The sequence below is a fragment of the Geotrypetes seraphini genome, chromosome 10 (genome assembly GCF_902459505.1).
Source record: "Geotrypetes seraphini chromosome 10, aGeoSer1.1, whole genome shotgun sequence".
Lineage (NCBI taxonomy): Eukaryota > Metazoa > Chordata > Amphibia > Gymnophiona > Dermophiidae > Geotrypetes > Geotrypetes seraphini.
The window spans coordinates 123037986-123061065 of NC_047093.1; the positions used below are offsets into that span (position 1 = coordinate 123037986).

Sequence of the window (23080 nt, forward strand, 5' to 3'; positions counted from 1 at the left end):
AGCACCGAGTCAATTGAGCGCCACACATTAGCCACAGCAACAAGTCAGCATAGAAAGCACTTCTCAGTCCCTAACAGCTTCCAAAAACCTAGATGCTCTATAATTTATTTCAGAATATTTCTATTAAAATGATCATCCTAAACTGACAAGACACCTATTTTCAATATTCTCCATGCTAGCGTCATTTAAAACTGCCTTTCAGCACAAACAGCTCAACAATCATCTATGCTTTGCCATGGCTCTATACCATGAATCTGAAGCCATTTACCAAAATGTAGGAAACAATCTAGCACAAAAGAGCTGCTGTTCCCACATTTCTTTCTTTTGAGGCTCAATTTTTCTAATCCTTTCAAGCAGACCAGAGAGTTGTTTATGGTGAAGAATAATTTCCTCCAAAGGGGGATAAGATTTGATGGACTGCCTTTCTCTAATTACAAATCAAAGTGGTTTACATATTGGCACTTATTTTGTACCTAGGGCAAGAGAGGGTTTAATAACTTGTTTAGAGTTACAAGGAGCTGCAGTTCCCCTGGTTCTCAGGCCACTACATTAAACATTAGCTTACTCCACTCCATTCCACTCTACTCAGCATACAAAGAATAACGCCAATAACCCCAATAGGTAGCGAGAGGTTAATATGGCTTGTTCAGTTGAAATGTTACCTGTCCAGGGTTTCCCAGAAACGTAAAAAGACTGGTCTATCTAAGTGCCGTTTATGGTAGCTTAGCTCCAACAACGTTACATCCCATTTCTGTACATTTGGATCCAGACGCACTTCATCGTACTTGAGGTGAAAAGCTTTGACTGCAAAAAAAAAATGTATGTAATATTACAAACATATATGTTAAAAAGGAGGAATGCTAGGCCAAACAACCTCTCACTCTGAATGGTTTGATGCTTATATTTAACAAAGAATTCATTTCAGCAGTTTGTGTAATGACCAGCAACAGAAACTACAGGTATGTCTTCCATACAGCTTTGACAAGACAGGAATCCTGAGTTTTGTTTACTCTTATCATCAAGGGCTCTAGTGGAGTAAAGAATTAGCTACTTAAGGGCAAGACGGAAACCAAATTCATTTTTATACTAATTTTGAGAGGACAAGAGTCTGGGCAATTAAAGAGAGATTAGGTTCTTACCTTGCTAATATCTTTTCTAGTAGATAGGTGTGTCATTCTGGACGGATGGGTATTCTCCCCATGCTGGCAAGCCATGCAGAAGGAATCCACACCAGCTTTTCAACACCACTTCCCTCACCAGAGGGCTCTGCTGCCCCCTTAAGCAGGCAATAGCCCTATATACAGTAGAAAGACATGCAAAGGAGGGGTACGGGGAAACTCCCTAAACTATAACTCTATTTCAGTTTGAAGTCAAACTTTCTGATTGAGACAGTAGAAAGGCACAGGAGAAAACAGAGCGGGACTCCAGAATGACCCACCTACCTATTAGAAAAGATATTAGCAAGGTAAGAATCTAATCTCTCTTTCTAGTGCAATAGATGTAATTCTGGGCGAACGAGAAGTACAAAAGTAGTTCCAGAAATTTAGGGCGGGACCTCTGCACTGACTTGTAACACTGAGAACCCAAAAGCTGAAACCTTCCTTGCTGCCACGCCCTCTCTGTAAAACTTAGAAAACATATATAGAGTGGACCAGGGTGCTCCCCTACAAATCTCCTCATAGAGACTGGTGACTGTTTTCCAAAGGCAATATATGCTGATGAAATGGCCCCGAGGATCCATTTGGAAATTGTGGCCTGATGCAGCTATGCCGCACCAAGTCTGACTAGTGAACACCAAAAGATGGTCAGTGTCGGAATTCATTATAAAATCCATCAAGGTCACTTCCTTAAGCAGCTCTTAGGGAGTCTGACTGAGGCCTTGCAAAACCACATTAAGGTTCCATGATGGAAACGGGTGTTTTTACCAGTGGTTTGACCCGTAGCGCCCCCTTTAGCAATCTAGCTATGTCCAGATGACACGCCAAGGAACCTTTATGTTCTCAAGCCCTGAGATAAGACAGTCCCGCCACTTGGACTCTGAGAGATGTCACTGTAAAACTCTCGTCAAGGCCAGCTTGGAGGAAAGCTAACAGCCCTGAGATCAGAGCAGAGAATGGCTCCACCTTCTCCTTAACTCATAAGTGATGAAATGTTTCTCATGCCTTAGAACAGAGATCGTAGGCTTTTTGGCTTTGAGTATCTTTTGTACACTAATAGCACGTGCTGAAGAGACATGCCTTAAGAGCAAAGGAATTTGGATCTTTTATGACCACTGACCCCCCCTCCCCCCCCGAAAAAAGGAGGACCGGCTGTACCAGCAGTCTGAGACTTGCACCCCTCTGAAGACACTAGATCTGCATACCAAGGTCTTCATGGCCAATCTGGTGTCACAAGAATAACTTTTCAAGAGATGTGGGGGTGGGTGGGTGGGGGGGGGGGAGAGACACCCCCCTGCAAGATGGCACCCGGGGGGAGGAGGGTAATTCATACCTCTGGTCCCCCTTCCTATGCCACTGCGGCAGAGAGGAGGAGAGGCACCAAAAGTGAAAGGTGGAGAGAACGATTCAGCATGGTCCCAAGCTCCACAAAAGTTTCTGCAGGCTGGCCAACAGGTATAAGAAGGATTTGCCTGTCAACTGCATATCTCAGTCTGTTTCTGGGGAGCTCTGAGCACCAAACGCCGCCAAAAACTTTGAAAAAAAAAAACAAAGTCTACACAAAACAAGAAAGAAATAGAGCAAATCAGAAAAACTCCTTCCAGCTCGCATGCGAAAGGAAAAACTGAAGGGGGGTAGCAGAGTCCTCTGGTGATGGAAGTGGTGTTGAAAATCTGAAGTGGATTTCTTCTGCATGGCACATGAGCATGGGGAGAATACTTGTCTGTCAAGAATGACACACCTAATGCACTAATAAACATTTAAGTCACAAACTGTTTATGGAAGATCTAAAGAAAAATTTAAAAGATTGAAAAAGTTGCTACTCTCGTTTTGTTGTAAGGTGCACTGTGTTAGGTCCCAAAGAGCTATTAAATAAGTGCAAAGATGAGAAATCACTTTAAAATTCTTTCACAGTACCTTCTTATTTTAAGAAACACTGCATATAGAACAGCATTAAATGTTTGGGGAGGGGCCGAGGAATGAAGAAGGAAAACTAATTAATTGATGTGAACCGCCTAGAACTCCTTGGGTATGGCGGTATACAAGTATATAATAATAATAATAATCTCAAGTAAGGATCCCAAAATCAGGACCTATAATTACAGGTCTCAAAGCTAATTTCTAGGTCAAATCTTTATAACTATGCTATAAGCACATATTGGGTAGCCTCTGATGTCTATCATCAGAGCATTCAAAACAACTGAGAAAACTACATACAGTATTAACCAAAGAAATGAAAGAAGGTCAGGTTACTTAATATGAAACCACAAAAGATTTTATCCTATTTAACAAGGTTATATCCATAGCATCTTAAAGAAAAAGACTCCTTACTCTTATTCAAACATTAAGAATCATAACATGAACACAAATTGCTCATAATTCATGTTACCTCACTGGCTCAAAATATAATACTGGCATAAGATACAATATAAAAGAACCTTAGTGCTACCAGATAAGATCATTACCAACATAAACAAGCTTGTTTTTGCCTTTCCTAAAATATAGGAGTTTTAAATATACTTTTTACTGAAAGAAATTTCATGTTCAATATATTCTTCCTAAAATCCACATGCACTTAAAAGTTATGACAGAACCACCACCTTAGAAATACTTTAATTAAATCTAAAAATGGTAGGGAATTAATCTGTTAAAAATTAATCTAGATAAGCAAATGAACCCAAGTATTAAATTGTGAAAGTAGTTTCAGGCTATTAGGAAGTAATGTGAATGAAAAGCTACTTACTAATGTAGAGCAATAACTCATCTACAGGAACATGATAGACTTCATTCGTAGTACAACTGAGCTCTATGGTGGCTACCTTATTAAATGCATTTGAAGCAGTCCCTTTCCAGTACAATGCTACCTTTCTTCTTATTGTTCTCTACAACTCTTTTCACCATCAAGTGCTAGCTCCAAGGCTCCACACTCTCTGTGCAGGGTAAATAGGGAAAGGTATGGCCAGTAGGAAAAAGGAAGTATTGATACCCCTGTATAAGACTCTGGTGAGACCTCATTAAGAATACTCTATACAATTCTGGAGATCGAGTCAGTACAGAGGAAGGCTACTAAAATGGTCAGTGGTCTTCGTCATAAGGCGTATGGGGACAGACTTAAAGATCTCAATATGTTTATTTTGGAGGAAAGGCAGGAGAGGGGAGATATGATAGAGGCATTTAAATACCTACATGGCATAAATGCGCATGAGACTCTTTCGTTTGGAAAGGAAGCTCCGGAATGAGGGCATAGGATGAAGTTAAAAGGTGATAGGCTCTGGAGTAATCTAAGAAAATACCTTTTTTTACAGAAAGGATAGTAGATGCAAGGAATAGGCTCTCGGTTGAGGTGGTGTAAACCGTGTCGAGCTCCGCTTGCGTGGAGATGATGCGGTATATAAACTTAAGGCTTAGTTTAGTTTAGTTTAGTGGTGGAGACATAACTGTCTGAATTCAAGAAAGTGTGGGACAGGTATGTGGGATCTCTTATGGAGAGGAGGATGACAGGATGCGTCATTTGGCCTTTATCTGCCATCATGCTTCTATGTTTATAACATTTTAGATAAGCCTGGAATGGCCTTACTGAGTTGGTGAGTCTTGTTTAAATCTGTGGAACTTTTTTTGTCAGGGAATGTGATGAAAGCAGTTAACACAGCTGGGTTTAAGGAAACATCAGGCTTTTACCTTCCTAAACTTCTTTCTTGTAAACAGGAATGGTAGTCTTGACCAGTGGGTTAAACCCTCATCAGTTGCAAGGGTTGTAGAGACCCCACTGTTTGTTTTCATGTTCCACTTTCCATCACTCTGGGATGAGCTCCACTCCCTCAGTTGGTACCAAAGCTTCTAGCAAGTCTTAGAATTAAAACATAAGAGAGGGGTGCAAAGAAACTCCCTGAAACTACATAAGTCTGTTCTGCTCTAAATGCAAACATTAAACAATGCTGATAAACCACAACTGAACTAAACAATGTGGCAATAAAAGGAACCATCTACTTATGTGCCATCTGCACCAATATTTCTATTGCAATTATAAGTGAATTCTTCTTCATACCTGATCCTACTGGGAAGGTGAGTGAAACAAGATATTTAAGTAAGCAGGCTAGTATACATCAGACAGGGTGGATGTCAAGACTACCATTCCTGTTTACAAAAAAGAAGATTTGCAAAATAAGAACCTAATCTTTCCTTCTTGTGCAATAGGACTGGTAGTCTTTACCAGTGGAACGTATCAGGACAGTCCCCAGTTCCTACAGTGGGACAGATGAGTCTGCTGCCAAGTACTGAGGACCCAAAGTAGCACGGCTGCCACATTCCCATTGTAAAATTTAGTGAACATGTGGAGATTAGACCAAGTGGATGCTCTGCAAATCCCTGCAGGTGAGTCTGCTCTAGACCCTGCCCAAATTGACGCAACACTGCAAGTAGAGTGCCACTGGAGACTGCTTTCCACTTCTAATATAGGTGGAGGATATGGCCATCCTGATTCACCTGGATATGGTCACTTTAGATGCTGGTCTCCCCCTATATGCTGCTTTGTAAGTATGATGAGGTGATCAGATAGACAGAACTCATTGGTCACCTCCAAGTAACAAGTCAAAATTTGTTGCAAAGCTAGAACTTTCAACACTCTGTTTTCTTCATTCCTGTAGATGTGAAGGCTGGGAGTCGAACCTCCTGGTTCAAATGAAAACGGGACAAGACCGGAAGAAAGAACCGTTCGAAAAGAGACGCTAGCCTGAGATGCGAGGAAAGGGCTTCTCACTGATGTCACAGCCATTAAGAAAACTCTCTCAACCGTCATATCAGGGATGCCTCCTCCAAAGGCTCACATGGGGCCTTCACAAGGACCAGATTAAAGTTCCCAGACAGAAAAGGCTGTCACACACTGGAGGGAGAAGATGTAAGGCTCCCTTCACAAGTCTATGGAAACTATGAAAACTTTAAGACTGCTTCATTCTGTTTTAGGTTCTTTAATTTGTTGATTTGTATTTCTTATCCTTTCATTAACATTTACTTAGGGAAGCATTTTGATTAAAATTTGTAATTGTGATTAATCAAGAAATTAAAGGTGTGATATTTATTTTTATTCCCACTGCAGCTCCTTCTGACTCTGGGAAATGACAGGTTTACTGATTTGCCCAGAGTCACAAAGAACTGTAGTGGGAACAAAACCAAATATACTCTTAACTGCGATTAAAATTTTAATCTTAGATTTTTCTTTTCACCACTGGACTTAATTAACTTTGCAAAGCTTCCATCAGTAAACGTCACCTGCTCTGTGAGCTGATCCTTCTTGTCATCGTTTACAATTATTTGTATTTGAGTCAGACTTCAAAAGAAGCAGCCGTGAAAGTTACCGGCAATATAATAAGGTGGTTGAAAAAGAGGTCTTGGCCCCTGCAAAAGCAGCGTTGGATTGAGCGAGAGTTTGAGACTCGTCATTGAAGCAGCACTAGATCTGCGTATCAGGGCCAATGTGACCAAACCAGAACTACAAAGATTACTAGCCCTCGATGGGTTGCTATTCTTGAAATGAGCCATGGTGAAAATACATACAGCATATGAAAAGACACCTTCTTAATTCACTTGCAAAAGGGAAAAACTGGGGAAATGGGGCATTGTCCAGTGACACAAGAAGGTGGAGCTGAAAAAATAGATGATGCCTTCTGCATTTCCTTGCAGGTTTGGAAAAGGAACCATTTGTCAGGATTCATGTGCTTTTTGTCAAGAGAAATAGCATTAAAAGCAGATACAAAATAATTTCCTGCAAGAATTCAAAATATCAACATCTTCAACTGTTCCACCCTTTACAGAACAAAAATAATGCCCACACCATAGCTGTCCATAAAACTTACTTTTTGCAAAGATATCAACTGGTGATCCATCGGGCAACAGCCATGGCCAACCCTTGAACTGCCAGGCAGGGCCTTGCACGAATACTGCTACCACACGATCCCTGTAAAAGGAAAAAGACAAGCTATAGATCATGAGCATAAAATAGCTGTAAATCTTCTAGGAAGACAAGCCTCATAACTATTCACGCTACAGAATCTGCTGTCAACACTCCTGAGAGTCTAACCTTGTGCATTAGTATAATTTCTCTTTTTAATGTCACCTCTACAGCACATTAATGACTTCTGTACTTCTGGTGCCTCTTATTACTGCGCTAACAGAAGCCTTTTCAACAATACATGGTTACTACCATATTTTTCATCTTTCTAGACTTCTCTGTCCCTTCACAAATCACCTGCCAATTTTAAGCTCCATTTGTCATCACACCAAACTGGGGTGGCCCTCACTTTTTTTCTGATGATCTTTGCCTCTTGCCCGAAGCTCATGATAGAAGAGGGAAGTGCATGGGAGGAAGAGCTTCATGCTTGAAGAACAAGGCACTTTTCAAGATGAAGAAAATATATTTGGAAATGCCTATCTCCTTGAGGATACACACACAAAATGTTTGAATGCAGGCTGATGGGCTAGATCTCATCGACCCACACTGAATTATTTGTCAATGCTTGATTATATTATGTGGCTATTTGACTTTGTATTGCCCAATTTGTTTGTTCTTTTTCATTTAATGTTAAAATTTAATTAAAAAAAAGTGAAACCAAAGCAGCTCTGTCTTGTCATTTTTGGTTTCAGATGGCAATGGAACATCCAGGCAATGTTATCATATAAGCAGGCTAAGATTTGGGCTTGGATCCTGGCGAAGAAAATATGGTCACACAGATTAAGTCCTAGTATGCTGAAACTTATGTGTTGTTTTTTTCTGGTCATAATAACTTTATTCAGCATCAATAAAACCTTTGCCATATGCTTGATACTGGGCTTGATGGTCCTTCGGTCTGACCGAAGGACACACAAGCCCAGTATCAAGCATATGGCAAAGGTTTTGTTCATGCTGAATAGTTATTATGACCAGACAAAACAACAACACATAAGTGTCAGCATAGTATGATTTACTAGAAAAAGTGTCCAGTACAACTTCCCTGAAATGAACAGATTGAATCCTAGATTGAGGATCAAAATAATTTTTGTTATTTTTCAGAGAATTTGTATATTCAACTTTCTGATGTAGCCATGGGTGCGACATTTGCACCATCCACAGCATGTCTTTACAAGAGCAAGTTTGAGAAAGATTGGGTGTTTTGTTCTTCATTTGGAGATACAATCCATTCATGGCATGGTTACCTGAGCAAAAGCAAACGGTCAGTCCTGAGGTAGTTTGACATCTCAGCCGCCTTTGATACAGTGGACCATTCAGTCTAAATGAACTGGGTATACAGGGAACAGTCCTCAGCTGGTTCTCACAGTTCTTGCAAAACAGGTCTTATGAGGTCTGGAAAGGTGGCCAAAGATCCCAAAGCAGGATGTCCTCCTGTGGGGTCCCACAAGGCTCCCCGCTCTCACCCTCCCTGTTCAACATCTACCTAAGAGCAGTGGGCAATAGCTTCCCATTTCCTCACACATCTTCTACGCAGATGACATTTTCATGCTTTGCGCAGCTAAAGAATCACTGGAAAACACACTGCACTTCATAAAAGCTGTCATTGAGAGCCTGAGTGCCAAAATAAACAAACAAAAAAACAGGGTGCTCTGGTTCGGCGACCAGAGTCTGCTATCTTGTAAGGAACTAGTAATACCTACAGGCGAGGCTCTCTCGATAACTAACTCCAAAAAGGTGCTAGGAGTTACACTAGATTCCTCCTTAACCTTCAAAAACCAGATTGCTTCTCTGGCAAAAAAAAAAAGTTTTTCTTCCGATTGAGGTAACTAAGATCAATCAGAAACAACCCTGTCCTAAAGCAGCTTTCGGAAAGTGTCACAAGCTGTCTTACTACCCCAACTACTGCAACTCCCTCTACTACAGTGCTACAGAGAAAGAACTTCACACATCTTCCTTAATTCAAGACCACATAGCGGTCAAGGAGTAAGTCGGAAGAGGATGTTTAACTCTACCTTCGAGTTCCTAGGACTGCATATCTGCTACTGATATTCCTGTGTCATCAAAGGCAGCCGAGCTATTGTCTTGGCTACTTCAAGGGACCCTTCAGGAGCATCCCAGTGCTCTATAATGTCAGGAAATCAGGGGCTCACACTCTGCTCAATATAGAGCAGGGAGCAGAGGGGACCTGCAGGGAGTCCAAGTTCAACTCCCACAGAGTCAGTGATAAGCTCTAACAGAGCTGAGGGTCTGAACAGTCATCTCCTTGACTTAGGGCCTTCACTGTATCTAGTGCACATGTATGTGACCCTGCATCTCCCGAAAGGTAGGGCTAGCTCTGCAACAGTAAGAGCATATAAATAGACCCCTCATCCTCTAAGTCCCTCGGACACTTTGTGCGTTGCCAGGTGCCCTTGGGGATTTTGGCCATCCAGAAAGGCTCTCCACATTAGATTGACAAATCCCAGAGAAAATGGGTTAGGCAGTGCAAAGTCTCCTTTAGATGACTCCAGCTTCTGTCTCTTGGGCTCCATGGCCTCCGCACCCTGTGTTTAGAATGACCGCCTATCTGGGGCTCTGGAAGGGGTTTACTCCCAACCAACAGACCCCGGCAATCATTTCTCAACCCTAGAGCAAAGGGAAGGCTAAGCCAATCGTTCCCCCCACCTTCATGTACTGTGCGACACGTGGCGCAAGGGTGTTTTTTGGACACCCATCCAATGCAAACCTGGCATAAATTAGGGGTAAAGAAGCCCGAGAACTCAATTCCTACCAATTTTGAGGCAAAACGAGATGATTTGACGTTTCTGGAGAACTTTTTAAAAAGCAGGAAATCCAAGATGGCCACCATAGCGGCATTTTGGTGGAAAAAAAAAAAAAAAAGGCTCTATATGCTCTAACAAAAATTTTAAAAAAACCAAAACACCCGCCCCCCCCCCCCAAACAAACCACCCCCAAAAAACAAAACAGCGATTTTAGAGTTTTGGAGGTAGAGATACCTAAGGGAAATGGCAGAAACCTTAAAAAACAAACAAACAAACAAAAAAAAAGGTTTTAAAAACTCCCCTTGACTTTCCTCATAGGCTGTAATAGCCTTACTCACTGTTACCTGTGCTAAAAATGTGCTGCAGCCTACCTCAACTCCAAAAGTAGCTGGATCTGGGAGAAGAAATCACTGCCTTAAATGGCCCGTTTCTCCAGCGCTGAATCTTCCTTCTCTGCCTATATGACAAGCATCAGAGCCTCCAACCCCCGTGGACATGAAAGAGAGAGATGAAATGCAGCTGGCACCCTAAAGGACACCGCTGAGCCCCTTATAGATGCCTGTCAGCATGTGAAAATCCTGAACAAACCAGGCTGGGTTGTGGACCTCATGGACTTAGGTAAGGATTCATGAAAATGTACCATTGACCAAGAGTGACAAAATGTTGCAAACAATTATACTCACTATCACAAAATTAACAATTTTTATTCTGACTGTTTTCAATAGAGAAAATAGATCTCACAATGTATTTTTCTATTACGTTTCCATAATGAATTATGTAATGAGCAAAGCAGGTAAAATATCCAGAATGCTAAGCTTGATGCTCAGTGTAATACCACACTATTTACCACAAAATCAAAGAATCAGTTTTTGTTTTGTTTAACAATGTGAGACTTCAGGAACATCTTCCTTCCGCAAAGAAGAAAACATGCAAACCGATATTCAGAACCAAGCTCCATCAAAAGAATCCAATCGTTACATAATGAACCATAGAGCAATTTCTCATAGGTGGCTACCATTAACCACATCCTCCTAAAATATTGGACTGCCAAGTCTAGTATAGAATCACTGAAGTAAGATTTGCTATTTTAATTTCCAACATAAGCTTTATATTCAGAACAGTCTATATAGGGCTAAAATCAAGTCTATATTTCAGCTTTAATTTAAGCCTTATTTTATCAAGTGTGATGTTTGATCATGTCAAAAAAATAAACACATCCCCAAACTGATTAGGAATAGAACTAGTTATATCTGTATACACGGCTCTAGGTTAGTAACCACCTGGACAAGTTCCATCTACCAGTCACCTGGAAAATTTACCTCCTAGGTAATTCCCACTGGACAGGTCCCCCTCCATGACCAGACATATACCCAATAATAAACAAAACCACACCCATTCCACAAAAAAACCCAAAACACCTTACTCTAACAGTCTAGGTCTCCCCCTAACCCTTGGAGGCTGCACATATTTGGAGTCTCCCCTAAAACTAACACACGGGGGATGCACACAGTGATGTCATATCCATAGCAGTACTGGTAATACTGGAAGGGAACTGTTTGGGGGTGGGGGGAAGGAATGTTCTGGTGGGAATCGACTTAGATGGTAAATTGTCCAGGTGGGAATTGGTGGGTGGGAACTGTCCGGGTGATGACTGACCACAGTGATGACTGAGCCACATAAACCAGGTTCCAAATTGAGAGACTAGATCATACCAATCTGGAGGAAGAAGCTTCAAAGGCTGGTCTACTACACGGTAAGGGACTGTAACACTGACTGTCGTGCCTCCAGGCTGTATCTGGTCCTTTCTTCTCTGGATTAATGTTTCATTCTCTCGTTGGCAGCCTTGCTTTTTCTTTTCATCCGATGGCACAAACCTAAAATAAGACAGGAAATTTTACATTCATAAATACTAGCAAATGACCCACATGGATAAGAGACTTTTGAGGAAATAAAATTTTAGTTTGTTAAATTTAACTCCATAAGGAGTTTAATGGACTTCAGTGTCTGTGTGTTCAATCAACTGGTCCAGGAGTTTTCAGTTCTGGTGGATTGATTAAACTGTATTTGGTTCATGTCTTTTCTTTTTTAACCTTGCTTCTTTTCTTATTCATCTGCTTTTAAAACAAGTATAACTGATGTGGGATCCTGGTGCCATGAGCTGACAGGTTTGGGGGCAACAGTGTAATGTGACTGGTACATGGACCAGATATTGTGAGGTGATAGACAAAGGTATAGGGTAGCTAGAAAAAAAAAAAGATGGAAAGACTGCTCAGATAAACTACTAGCATAGGGGTTTCCCAATCTTTTTGAGTGCATACAAACATACAAAAGGTTTAGGGGATCAAAAGCTCCACCAATGTCTCTCCCCTCAGCCTATTCCCCATCAATTTCCCTCTCTTTTTCCAGCCCAGCCAGTTCCCATTAGTTTTCAAGGTTCTTCTTGCCCAAGTCTTTCCCTAGGTCTCACCTCATCTTATTGCTGCTGTTAATTTCCACAACTCATGCTGAAAGTAAATTAATTTGCCCTTAAACTGCTGCTCATGCCCTAGGAAGGAAAGAAGCACAAACTGACTGAGGAAGCATCCTCAAAATTATATGATGGAGCTAAACAGCACTCAACTTTAAAAAAAGGAGACTTATAACATGTAGAGAACGGTAAAAAAGAAACTTAAAGATGCAGCTGCAAAGATTAAAAATATGCATCAGGTGTGGATGTTATTTAAAAATTCCATCCTGGAAGCCCAGAATAGATATATTCCATGTATTAAAAAAGGAGGAAGGAAGACCAAATGGGAGCCGGCATGGTTAACGAGTGAGGTGAAGGAAGCTATTAGAGCTAAAGGAGAATCCTTCAGAAAGGGGAAGAAGGATCTGATTGAAAATGGTTGTAAAACACAAGGAATGTCAAGTGAAATGCAAGGCACTGATAAGGAAGGTGCAGAAAGACCTCAAAAAGAAGAATGTGCTGGAAGCAAAAACACATAGTAAAAACTTTGTTAGGTATACTAAAAGCAAGAAGCTGGGAAGATAATCGGCTGGACCGCTAGATGACCGAGGGATAAAAGGGGCTCTAAGGGAAGACAAGGAAATAGTGGAGAAACTAAACGAATTCTTGCTTTGGTCTTCACTGAGCAAGATATGAGGGAGATACCGGTGCCAGAAATTGTATTCAATTCTGATGAATCAGAGAAACACATACAAATCTCTAACACTGGATGATGTAATGGGTCAATTTGACATCCCAGAGTGCTGATAGAATTGAAAAATGAACTTGCAGAGCAATTATTAGTAATTTTTCTTTAAAAAACAGCATAGTACCAGAAGATTGGAGGGTGGCTAACGTGATGCCGATTTTTAAAAAGGGTTCCAGAGGTGATGCAGGAAATTATAGACCGGTGAGTCTGATGCCGGTACTGGGCAAAATGGTAAAGACTATTATAAACAACAAAATGACAGCACATATGTAAGCATAGATTAATGAGAGAAAGCCAAAATGGTTTTTTAGTCAAGGGAAATCTTGCCTCACCAATCTACTGCATTTCTTTGAAGGGGTGAATGAACATGTGGATAAAGGTGAACCGGTTGATACTGTGTATTTGGATTTTCAAAAGACTTTTGACAAAAGTACCTCATGAAAGACTTCTGAGGAAATTAGAAAGTCATGGGATAGGAGGTAATGCCATTTTATGGACTGAGAACTGGTTGAAGGCTTAAATGATCAATAGTCTCAATGAAGAAGGGTAAATAGTGGGGTTTATTAGGGGTCTGTGCTGTGACCAATGCTTTATAAAATATTTATCAATGATCTAGAGATGGGGAATAACTAGTGGGATAATTAAACTTGATGACACAACATTATTTAAAGTTGTTAAATCTCAAGAGGATTGTGAAAAATTGCAAGAGGACCTTATGAGACTGGAAGACTGGGTGTCAAAGTGGCAGATGACATTTAATGTGAGCAGGTGCAGGAACCAGAACTATAGCTGTGTGATGCTGGGTTCTGTGTTAGGAGTCACTGCCCAGGAAAAGGATCTAGGTGTCATTGTTGAAGATATGTTGAAACCCTCAGGAAAGGAAAGGAATGGAAAATAAAGATGAAAATGTTATAATGCCCTTGTATTGTTCTATAATACGGCCACTCCTCGAATACTGGTGGCGGGTGACAAAAATGATAAAAGGGATGGGACAACTTTCCTATGAGGAGAGGCAAAAGCGGCTAGGGCTCTTTCGCTTGGAGAAGAGACGGCTCAGGGGTGATAAGATAGAGGTCTATAAAATAATGAGTGGAGTGGAAAGGGTAGATGTGAATCACTTGTTCACTCTTTCCAAAAATACTAGGACTAGGGAACATGCGATGAAACTACTAAGTAGTAGATTTAAAACAAACTAGAGAAAATATTTCTTCAAACTTGTTTGTTATCAGCAATGGAAAATCCATTTATTTATGTTCTGCAAGAGATCATTTCTGACACAGTCCTGAGCAGGACAGCTTTTGAAGACCAAATGCATGTACTGGGACAAATCTGTGGGTACTTTCACTATTGCACTAGGGACACTATTCTCTTCTAAAACTGTCACAAAGTTTCTTTGCTTAGAAACATCTGTTTATAAAGTAGAGCATGCACATATTCAACTGGTAAAATATGTATTGTTAGTTGCAGTATTTTATTACACCAGTAAATTCTAACACACTGGATCCCTTTAGCATAAAATAATAGGCTTAAATGATCTTCAATGATCATGCAACACATGGATAATTCTTACACTGCTCCAAAGCTATCACTACATGCTAAGACATGATCTAAAGCAGGGGTCCTCAAACTTTTTAAGCAGGGGGCTGGTTCACATTCCCTCAGACTGTTGGGGTCTGGAATATAGTTTGGAAAAAAAACCACAACCCTCAAAAAAAACCATGAACAATTCCCATGCAAACTGCACATATTTGTAGTGCAAAAAAAAAAGGAACAATAATACAATATTTAAAATGAAGAACAATTTTAACCAACATAAACTTACCAGTACAGTGGTACCTTGGTTTACGAGCATAATTCGTTCCAGAAGCATGCTCATAAACCAAAATACTCGTATATCAAAGTGAGTTTCCCCATAGAAACTAAGGGAAACTCGCTTGATTCGGTCCCACCCACCCCATCCCCTGAGGCCAGCGGCGCTGCTCTATCCACCCCTCCCCCGCGTGATCCAGCACCACTCCCCCCAAAGGTCCCCCCCACGTGATCCGGCATCCTCCCCCCCCCCCCCCGCGATCCGGCACCCACCCCCCGTCGCAATTCGGCACCCCCCCCCCGATCTGAAGTCTCCCAGACCCACCCGAACAGGCTTCTAACTTCCATCTCGGCCTCGGCACCGGCACGTCCTGTGCGTTGGTGCCGGTGCCTGAAGATCGGCCTCCTCTTCTTTGCTGGGCCTTGAGCATCTGCGCATGCTCAAGGCCTGGGAGTTCACGCTCTTTCTGAGATTCTCGGATACTCGGAGAGAGCGTGAACTCGCAAGCCTTGAGCATGCACAGATGCTCAAAGCCCAGCAAAGAAGAGACCGATCTTCGGGCACCGGCACCAACGCACAGGACATGCCGGTGCCGAAGCGGAAGTAAGAAGCCTGTTCAGGTGGGTCTGGGGGACTTCAGATCGTGGCGGAGGAGTGCCGGATCACAAGGGGGAGGGGGTGCCGGATCGCGAGGGGGGCGCCGCTCGTAAATCGAGGCACACTCGGTTTCCGAGGTGCCGATTTTGCAAATGCTTTGCTCATCTTGCAAAACACTCGCAAACCGGTGCACTCGTAAACCGAGGTACCACTGTATTTCAATGGGAAACATGGGTCTGCTTTTGGCTGATGAGATAGTCAATGTCTGGTCCAATGTTTGTCACTGCCAGTCATAACAAGTGATGCAAGTGTGTATCAGATCTGGTTGGCGATTTCAGATGTTTCATTCGGAAAAAAGTCTGTTCACATACATAGATGCTGCCAAAGATGGTTGCCCTTTTGAGTGCATGGTTCATGAGATTAAGATGCGTCTCAAAGGGGAGAGATGCATAGAAATTAGTAAGGCTACTCAACTTGAATGCGTCATTCAGAGTCACAATTCTGTAGCTTGGCCAGCTTGAGGAACGGAAGAGAAGTCCTGTATAGGAAAAGCCCAGGTGAAGACCCCTAAGAATTCCCCAATATAGCAGAAACAGGCCAATACAGCTAAAACCTAAAATGGTTGCTGGAAAAGTAAAATGGCTAAAAACTGTCAGCTCTGAAAGACACACTTCTGCTTTCATGAGAAGAGCAAGGTCAAACAGAAGGCACAGCTGGAAAGAAAAACAATTCTAGTGAAAAAGGGATCCTGCCCCTCAGTTAGCAGGGCCAGCAGCTACCAGAAGTTTCATAAGAATAAGGATGCCGATGGAAAGCTTCACTAAGATGTTGACGGGATGTTTCACAAGAATAAGGATGTAAAAACTTAAGAGAGTTAACCACAGAGTTGAAAGCTGTTAGGCCTATGTGTTCAAAAGAGGAACTTGGTATATTAACAGGAAATTTATGGGGAAATAGTAACATAGTAGATGATAGCAGATAAAGACCAGAATGGTCCATCCAGTCTGCCCAACCTGATTCAATTTAAATGTTTTCTTTTTAGCTATTTCTGGGCAAGAATCCAAAGCTCTACCCGGTACTGTGCTTGGGTTCCTACTGCCAAAATCTCCATTAAAACCTACTCCAGCCCATCTATACCCTCCCAGCCATTGAAGCCCTCCCCAGACCATCCTCCACCAAATGGCCATATACAGACACAGACCGTGCAAGTCTGCCCAGTAACTGGCCTAGTTCAATATTTAATATTATTTCCTGATTCTAGATCCTCTGTGTTCATCCCATGCTTCTTTGAACTCAGTCACAGTTTTACTCTCCACCACCTCTCTCGGGAGCGCATCCCAGGCATCCACTACCCTCTCCATAAAGTAGAATTTCCTAACATTGCCTTTGAATCTACCATCCCTCAACCTCAAATTATGTCCTCTGGTTTTACCATTTTCCTTTCTCTGGAAAAGATTTTGTTCTACGTTAATACCCTTCAAGTATTTGAATGTCTGAATCATATCTCCCCTGTCCCTCCTTTCCTCTAGGGTATACATATTCAGGGCTTCCAGTCTCTCCTCATACATCTTCTGGTGCAAGCCTCCTATCATTTTCATCGCCCTCCTCTGGACCGCTTCAAGTCTTCTTATGTCCTTCACCAGATACGGTCTCCAAAACTGAACACAATACTCCAAGTGGGGCCTTACCAATGACCTGTACAGGGGCATCAACACCTTCTTCCTTCTACTGGCTACGCCTCTCTTTATACAGCCCAGCATACTTCTGGCAGCAGCCACTGCCTTGTCACACTGTTTTTTCGCCTTTAGATCTTCGGACACTATCACCCCAAGGTCCCTCTCCCCATCCGTGCATATCAGTTTCTCACCTCCCAGCATATACGGTTCCTTCCGATTTATTAATCCCCAAATGCATTACTCTGCATTTCTTTGCATTGAATTTTAGTTGCCAGGCATTAGACCATTTCTCTAACTTTTGCAGATCCTTTTTCATATTTTCCACTCCCTCTTCGGTGTCTACTCTGTTACAAATCTTGGTATCATCTGCAAAAAGGCACACTTTTCCTTCTAACCCTTCAGCAATGTCACTCACAAACATATTGAAGAGGATTGGCCCCAGCACTGAACCCTTAGAATAGACTTAGAGGAAAGGCGTGACACACAGTATCACTCAGAAATGTTAACCAATCAATAGATTAATAAGTGAGATAATGAATATGATTAACCAATGAAAATGTGAAATGTAACATGCACCAATGTGGGCCAGAGCTGTCAGAATCATATAAAAGAAAGCTCCTTGGACCATGGTTTCAGAACTGATCCGAAGTTCTCCATCAGTCTAGCCAGCCTGGTGTATGCTCTATTACTCTGTATGCTGTATGATTTGTTCGTGTAAGCTATTGCTGTTTAATTATTAAATTCATATTATCTGAACCAGCATGAAGAGAGTTGAGTGGTCTATGAGTGGAGGCCATAATAGCCGGCTTTTCAAGCTCCATTTGGTAAATCGGATCAACAATTTCAATGTCAACAGAAAATGGGTTCCGGAAAAACTGTATGTCCTGTTCATGGAGATAAAGTTCTTTAAATCTTATTTGATGCTCCCTTTGCAATATTTCCAGTGAATCCACACAGATTTTTTTTGTTTGGGAATGCAACTGTTGGTTTCTCAGCCAACAGCTTTTGAGTTGCGGGGAGATGGCAGAAGTTTTCCCCCTTCACTTGTTTAATGAGTAGGTCCAATTTTACTTCAAATGCTTCCCCTTTCCTTGAAGTTGCACATTGAAACCGTTGAGTAGCTCTGTTACATCTGTCAGAAGGCATCTTTAAGCTCTGGTACTTTGTTGTTTGAAAGCAGAAACTTGTGGAAGTCAGTCATAAAACGTTTTGAAACTCTCCCTCAACTCAGCCAATGGACTTCTGTGTGGTACAGAATATCTTCATAGGCAACATTCAGCTCAGACAGAAATTCCTGAAACTGTCTGTGGTTTAGTGCATGAGGCCTAACAAAGATTACACAGGACACCACAACTTCAGAGTCCCACTTCAGTGATTTACAACAGCGCTTGTTGGTGGATGAGGCAGTGTATTGGTATTGGACATGAATGGTTGTTTCTCCATCTCTTGGTTAATGCATGCAACCACTCCTTTCATAGACCCTATCATGCTAGGAGCGCCATCAGTTGTCACACCTGCTAGTTTAGCTCAGTCCAGCTCCAAATCATTCACAGTTTGGCAAACCTTTTCATAGATATCCTCTCCTGTTGTTCCTTTGATGCTCTGCAGGCAGCAAGTTCCTCTGTAATTATCATTTTTCCAACACATGAAAGTTAGAAGTTGTGCAAAATCACGATCATCATCATTGTTTTGTTGAGTGCCAACAAAAAAATTGCAAAGTTTTTTTTAAGGAGTTTTGCAAATGCTAATGCAAATTGTTCCCTATTTCTTCAATCCTTTGTGTAATTGTAGGTTCTGAAAGACTCACTGTATGAAATAAATCAGACTTCTCTGGACACATCTCTTTGGCAACAGAAAGACATTCTTTAACAAATTCTCCCTCTGCGAATGGTCTGTCAGTGCACACTATTAGCTTGGCAACTTGAAAACTTGCTCACAGTGATGAAATATTTAGCTTCTTCTGCTTCACAAAAGCATTTTGCTGAGTTGTCAATCCATTTTTCAGTTTTAATATTTTGTCTTTTCTCACTTGTCCGACCAAACAATCATATTTGTCTTTGTCGTGTTTCGTAGTTTCGACGCAAATTGCATGCCTTGAACACAGCCACTGAATCCTGGCATGCCAGACAAACAGCTCTCTTCTTGTACTACATGAAAAGCAATTGTTAGTCTACTGTTCTTTGAATATCCTGCACTGAGTCAGTTTTTCTTTTCCTTGACATAATTGTTTCCTTGGGATGGGCATGCATAGCTATCACATCTGCTGCTGGCCTGTGCTTCTGGGTACACTTTTTGTTGGTGCAGTGGGGCTTCGGTCAGGCCCAGGGTGTGGGCAACTGACTGATTTTGGCCTGCTGGCCTGAGCTTATTGGCGGCATTGCTGGCCTGCTGTTGTGTAGGCAGCTAGTAATTGAGGGAGAGTAGGGGGCCTGCTCTGGGCCTGGCTACTACCTGCCTGCCTCAGCATAGTGATGGTGGCTCAGTATGTCCTTGGCCCTAGCACAAATAACCGTGTCCCCCCAGCCGACGGTAATGATGCTGGACACAGCTGCAGCGGGAGCCAGGTAGATGACCTTGGAGGGCCATATTCGGCCCGTGGTTTGAGGACCCCTGATCTACAAGCTGACATCTATGGCAGTACTACATTAAGAGTACCTACCTGAAATATATGTTCAGGAATTTCTGATGGTGGTGTTTCTGCGATAAGCCTTCTGTCAGTGAGAGAGAAATTACAGGCAAGTTCTGTATGGAATTTGACCACTTACGGTCACTTTAGGGTATGCAGTTTAATGTGCAATCAGGACTGGTGTTAGTCATGCCTGAAGTCCAAGACAAAAATTAAGGAGGGCCCATGCTCACAATTCTCCTCCTTGCCCACTTCCTGATTTCCCCACCTTTCGTCTAGTACAAACTGCCTTGACCTGTTTTGAAATAGAAAAGGCGGTACTGTAAGTGTAAAATAAACAAAAATCTCTCCTTTTGTTGCCCCAACGGCCCTCCCATTCAGCATCTCTCTTCCTCCACCCTCCTATCCCCGGGTCTACAAAATGTCCTTCCATCTGCTGGATGCACTCTCTCCCTTATTTTTAAAATCAGCTGCTCCATGGGGACCCTGTGGGCCAGGATGTCTATCCATTCTCCAAACCTCAGTCCAAAGCCCCTCCTCACCTTTTAAAATGTATTTTTGGATTCAGAAGAGGGTTGTCGGCACAACAGCAATTCTCCAATGCTGTTCACAGCCTCCTCAGCACAATTCCTCTGCCATGATCCATTCAAATTGAAACAGGAAGTTGCATCAGAGGGGGTGGACAGCAGCAGAGGAACAGTGCCAAGGCAGCCATGGGCAGTGCCAGAGAATTGCTGCCATGCCGAACTCCCTTTGAATCCAAAAATACATTTTAAAAGTTGAGGGAGGCTTTAGACTGGGTGGGGAAAAGGGAAAGAGAGGGCCTCCTGGAGCAGAAGGGCACAGGGAAGCTGCCCTGTTTGTCCTCCCTATGTGCAACAGCTTAAATGTGTGTCACTTAAGCAACAGTCAAAAATGATAAGTGGTGAGGAAAATGCTCTAAAGAATTCAGGGCTGAGAGGTCAAAATCAGGAAAAAATATAACATTGGAAACAAGACTTCTCAGAATGAAAGTCAAAAATAAAAGTCAAACAAATTTCAAATATAATGAAATTTATGCACTTTTACATACACTCAGATATGTGTAATCCGACCAGGAGCTGTGGCTCCTATAACCGAACCCACCGTCCCATCACTGTGTATGGCTATAATGCAAAAGGTGAAATTGGAGTACTTTTTAAATATTAAATGTGTTTTTCAGTGGCAATAAAAGGAAAAACAATTCCTACTTAACTCAAAGGTGTGTTAGTAGGTCCCTGACATGGACCATGTTTCGAGGGTCTTTTTCAAGGAACCCAGAGGAGATGTTAGTAACTTCAAATGCCAGAGAAAAAATGCTGAGTGATACAGACGAGAGAATTGTACTGTAGTGATAAAAGATAAATAACAAGGTTTTTAAAAAATGTGTACAATGTACTTATGTAACAACATGTCTATAAGCAAACTTTAAAAAGCAACACAGGAAAGGGTACTTGCCATAAGTTGAGAAAGTCGCTTCTAATCATTCAAAAGTATGGCGGCAAACAAACGCCGGGTTTAAATATCAAGGACAAAGAATGACGTAGTGCCGTGGGGAACGGAACTACGTTCAGATCAGCTGTGCTGCACTGATACGTCGTTGTGAATGTAGCTTGCCGGCTGAAAGTGTATTAAGAAGCCATACCGAGGAAAATCCACCAGGGGAAACTAGGTACAGAAGAACTAAACGAGAACTCAACAAGGTGAGTGCAAATAAATTGGTTGACATAATGAGAGTACGGGGAGTGAGCAGTGAAAAAAAGGGGGCAAAAATGCAAATAGGTGAAAAATAAAAATAAAAAGGAAGGGGAGATGAAAAATGGAAAATGAAAAAAAGACGCAAAAAAAAGGAAAAAAGTAAAAAGTGGAAAAAGAATAAAAATAAGGCTAAAAATGAAAGGAAAAATAAAAATAAAACGAAAAAGGAAAACAAGACTGACTAAATGAAAAAGGAAAAAATGAAGAAAAGATATTAAAGAAAGGCTTGCCATTTGATTTCACTGTTAAGTCCATCAGGGTGTAATGTGTGTAATTTGAGGATTAACCGTTGTTCCTTAGCCCATAAGACCCGGGAGAGGTCATCACCCTGCGGGAGGTGGGGCGCTTCTACAACGGAGAAGCGTAGATCTTCAACGATGTGCTGTTTATCTAGCCAATGCTGAACCAGGGGGGCTTCCAGTTTTTTGGTGCTAATTTTGCTAAGATGTTCATCAATCCTCAACTTAATGATGCGAGAAGTCTGTCCAATATAGAGTAACAAGCAGGGACACTGGATAATATATATTACTTCCCGGGTGTCACAGTTAGATGTCAGAAAATTGGCTCTCTTTTTCACCCAACTGGGGAGAGCAAGCTCTGAAAGGGGAATGCTGTACTGGCAGAACTTACAATGACCACATGATTGATGACCATAATTTGCAAAGGAGACTCCTGGAGGTATGTATTGGGAGTGTACCAGTTGCTGACTCAAATTAGGTCCCTTAGAAAAGGCGAATCTTGGAAGATCTTGAAATTCAGGGTGATACTGCATTACACTCCAATGGTGTTTGATGATACGTTTAATATGAAAAGCATGTTTGGAATAAGGCAAGACGCATACTATTGATGAATCCTGATGATGTTGTTGAGAAGATAGGAGCGTTGTACGAGAGACATTAGAAGCCCTTTTATGTGCTTTCTTAATTACTGGTCCAGTAATTAAGAAAACACATTAAAGGGCTTCTAATATCTCTCGTACAACGCTCCTATCTTCTCAACAACATCATGTTTGAAATAAGGCAAGACGCATACTATTGATGAATCCTGATGATGTTGTTGAGAAGATATTCAATTTACAGCTACTATTGGTCATCAAGAACTTGCTTTTCTGGATATCAGAATTATCAAGGATCATGGGAGGCTATTGACAACTATACATCGGAAAAATACAGACAGAAATAGTCTGCTTCATTTTCATCCGATTGGTCTTAGACAAAGTCTCCCTATTAGCCAATTTTTGCGTTTGCGGTGGATTTGTCACTCTTTAGATGAATTTCAAATTCAAGCCAAAATCATGAAGATGCGATTTTACCAACGTGGCTATCCTCATGATGTGGTGAAAAGAGCATATACCCGGGCAAAGTATGCCCACTGCGAATGGCTGCTACAGGAGAAGAATAAGATCTCTAATTCCGATGAGGGATTTGCTTTCATTCAGCATTACTCAACCTTAGCTCATAAGATTACTCAGATTATTGTAAAACACTGGCATATAGCAAGGTTAGCCAATCCTACCCTTGAAAATCGTCCGATTTTCTCTT

At 41.7% G+C, this 23080-nt stretch overlaps 1 protein-coding gene across 1 annotated transcript in view; it reads right to left on the reverse strand.

Moving 5' to 3' along the window:
- The window catches only part of CDC73 (cell division cycle 73), a 160669-nt gene that overhangs the window by 2957 nt on the left and 134632 nt on the right, over positions 1–23080 (reverse strand). Inside the window, exons 14-16 of the mRNA XM_033960855.1 lie at positions 11573–11734; positions 7007–7107; positions 663–804 (exon numbers count right to left, since the gene is read on the reverse strand). Coding sequence (XP_033816746.1) covers positions 663–804; positions 7007–7107; positions 11573–11734 — 405 coding nt within the window. The remainder of the gene's footprint in view (positions 1–662; positions 805–7006; positions 7108–11572; positions 11735–23080) is intronic.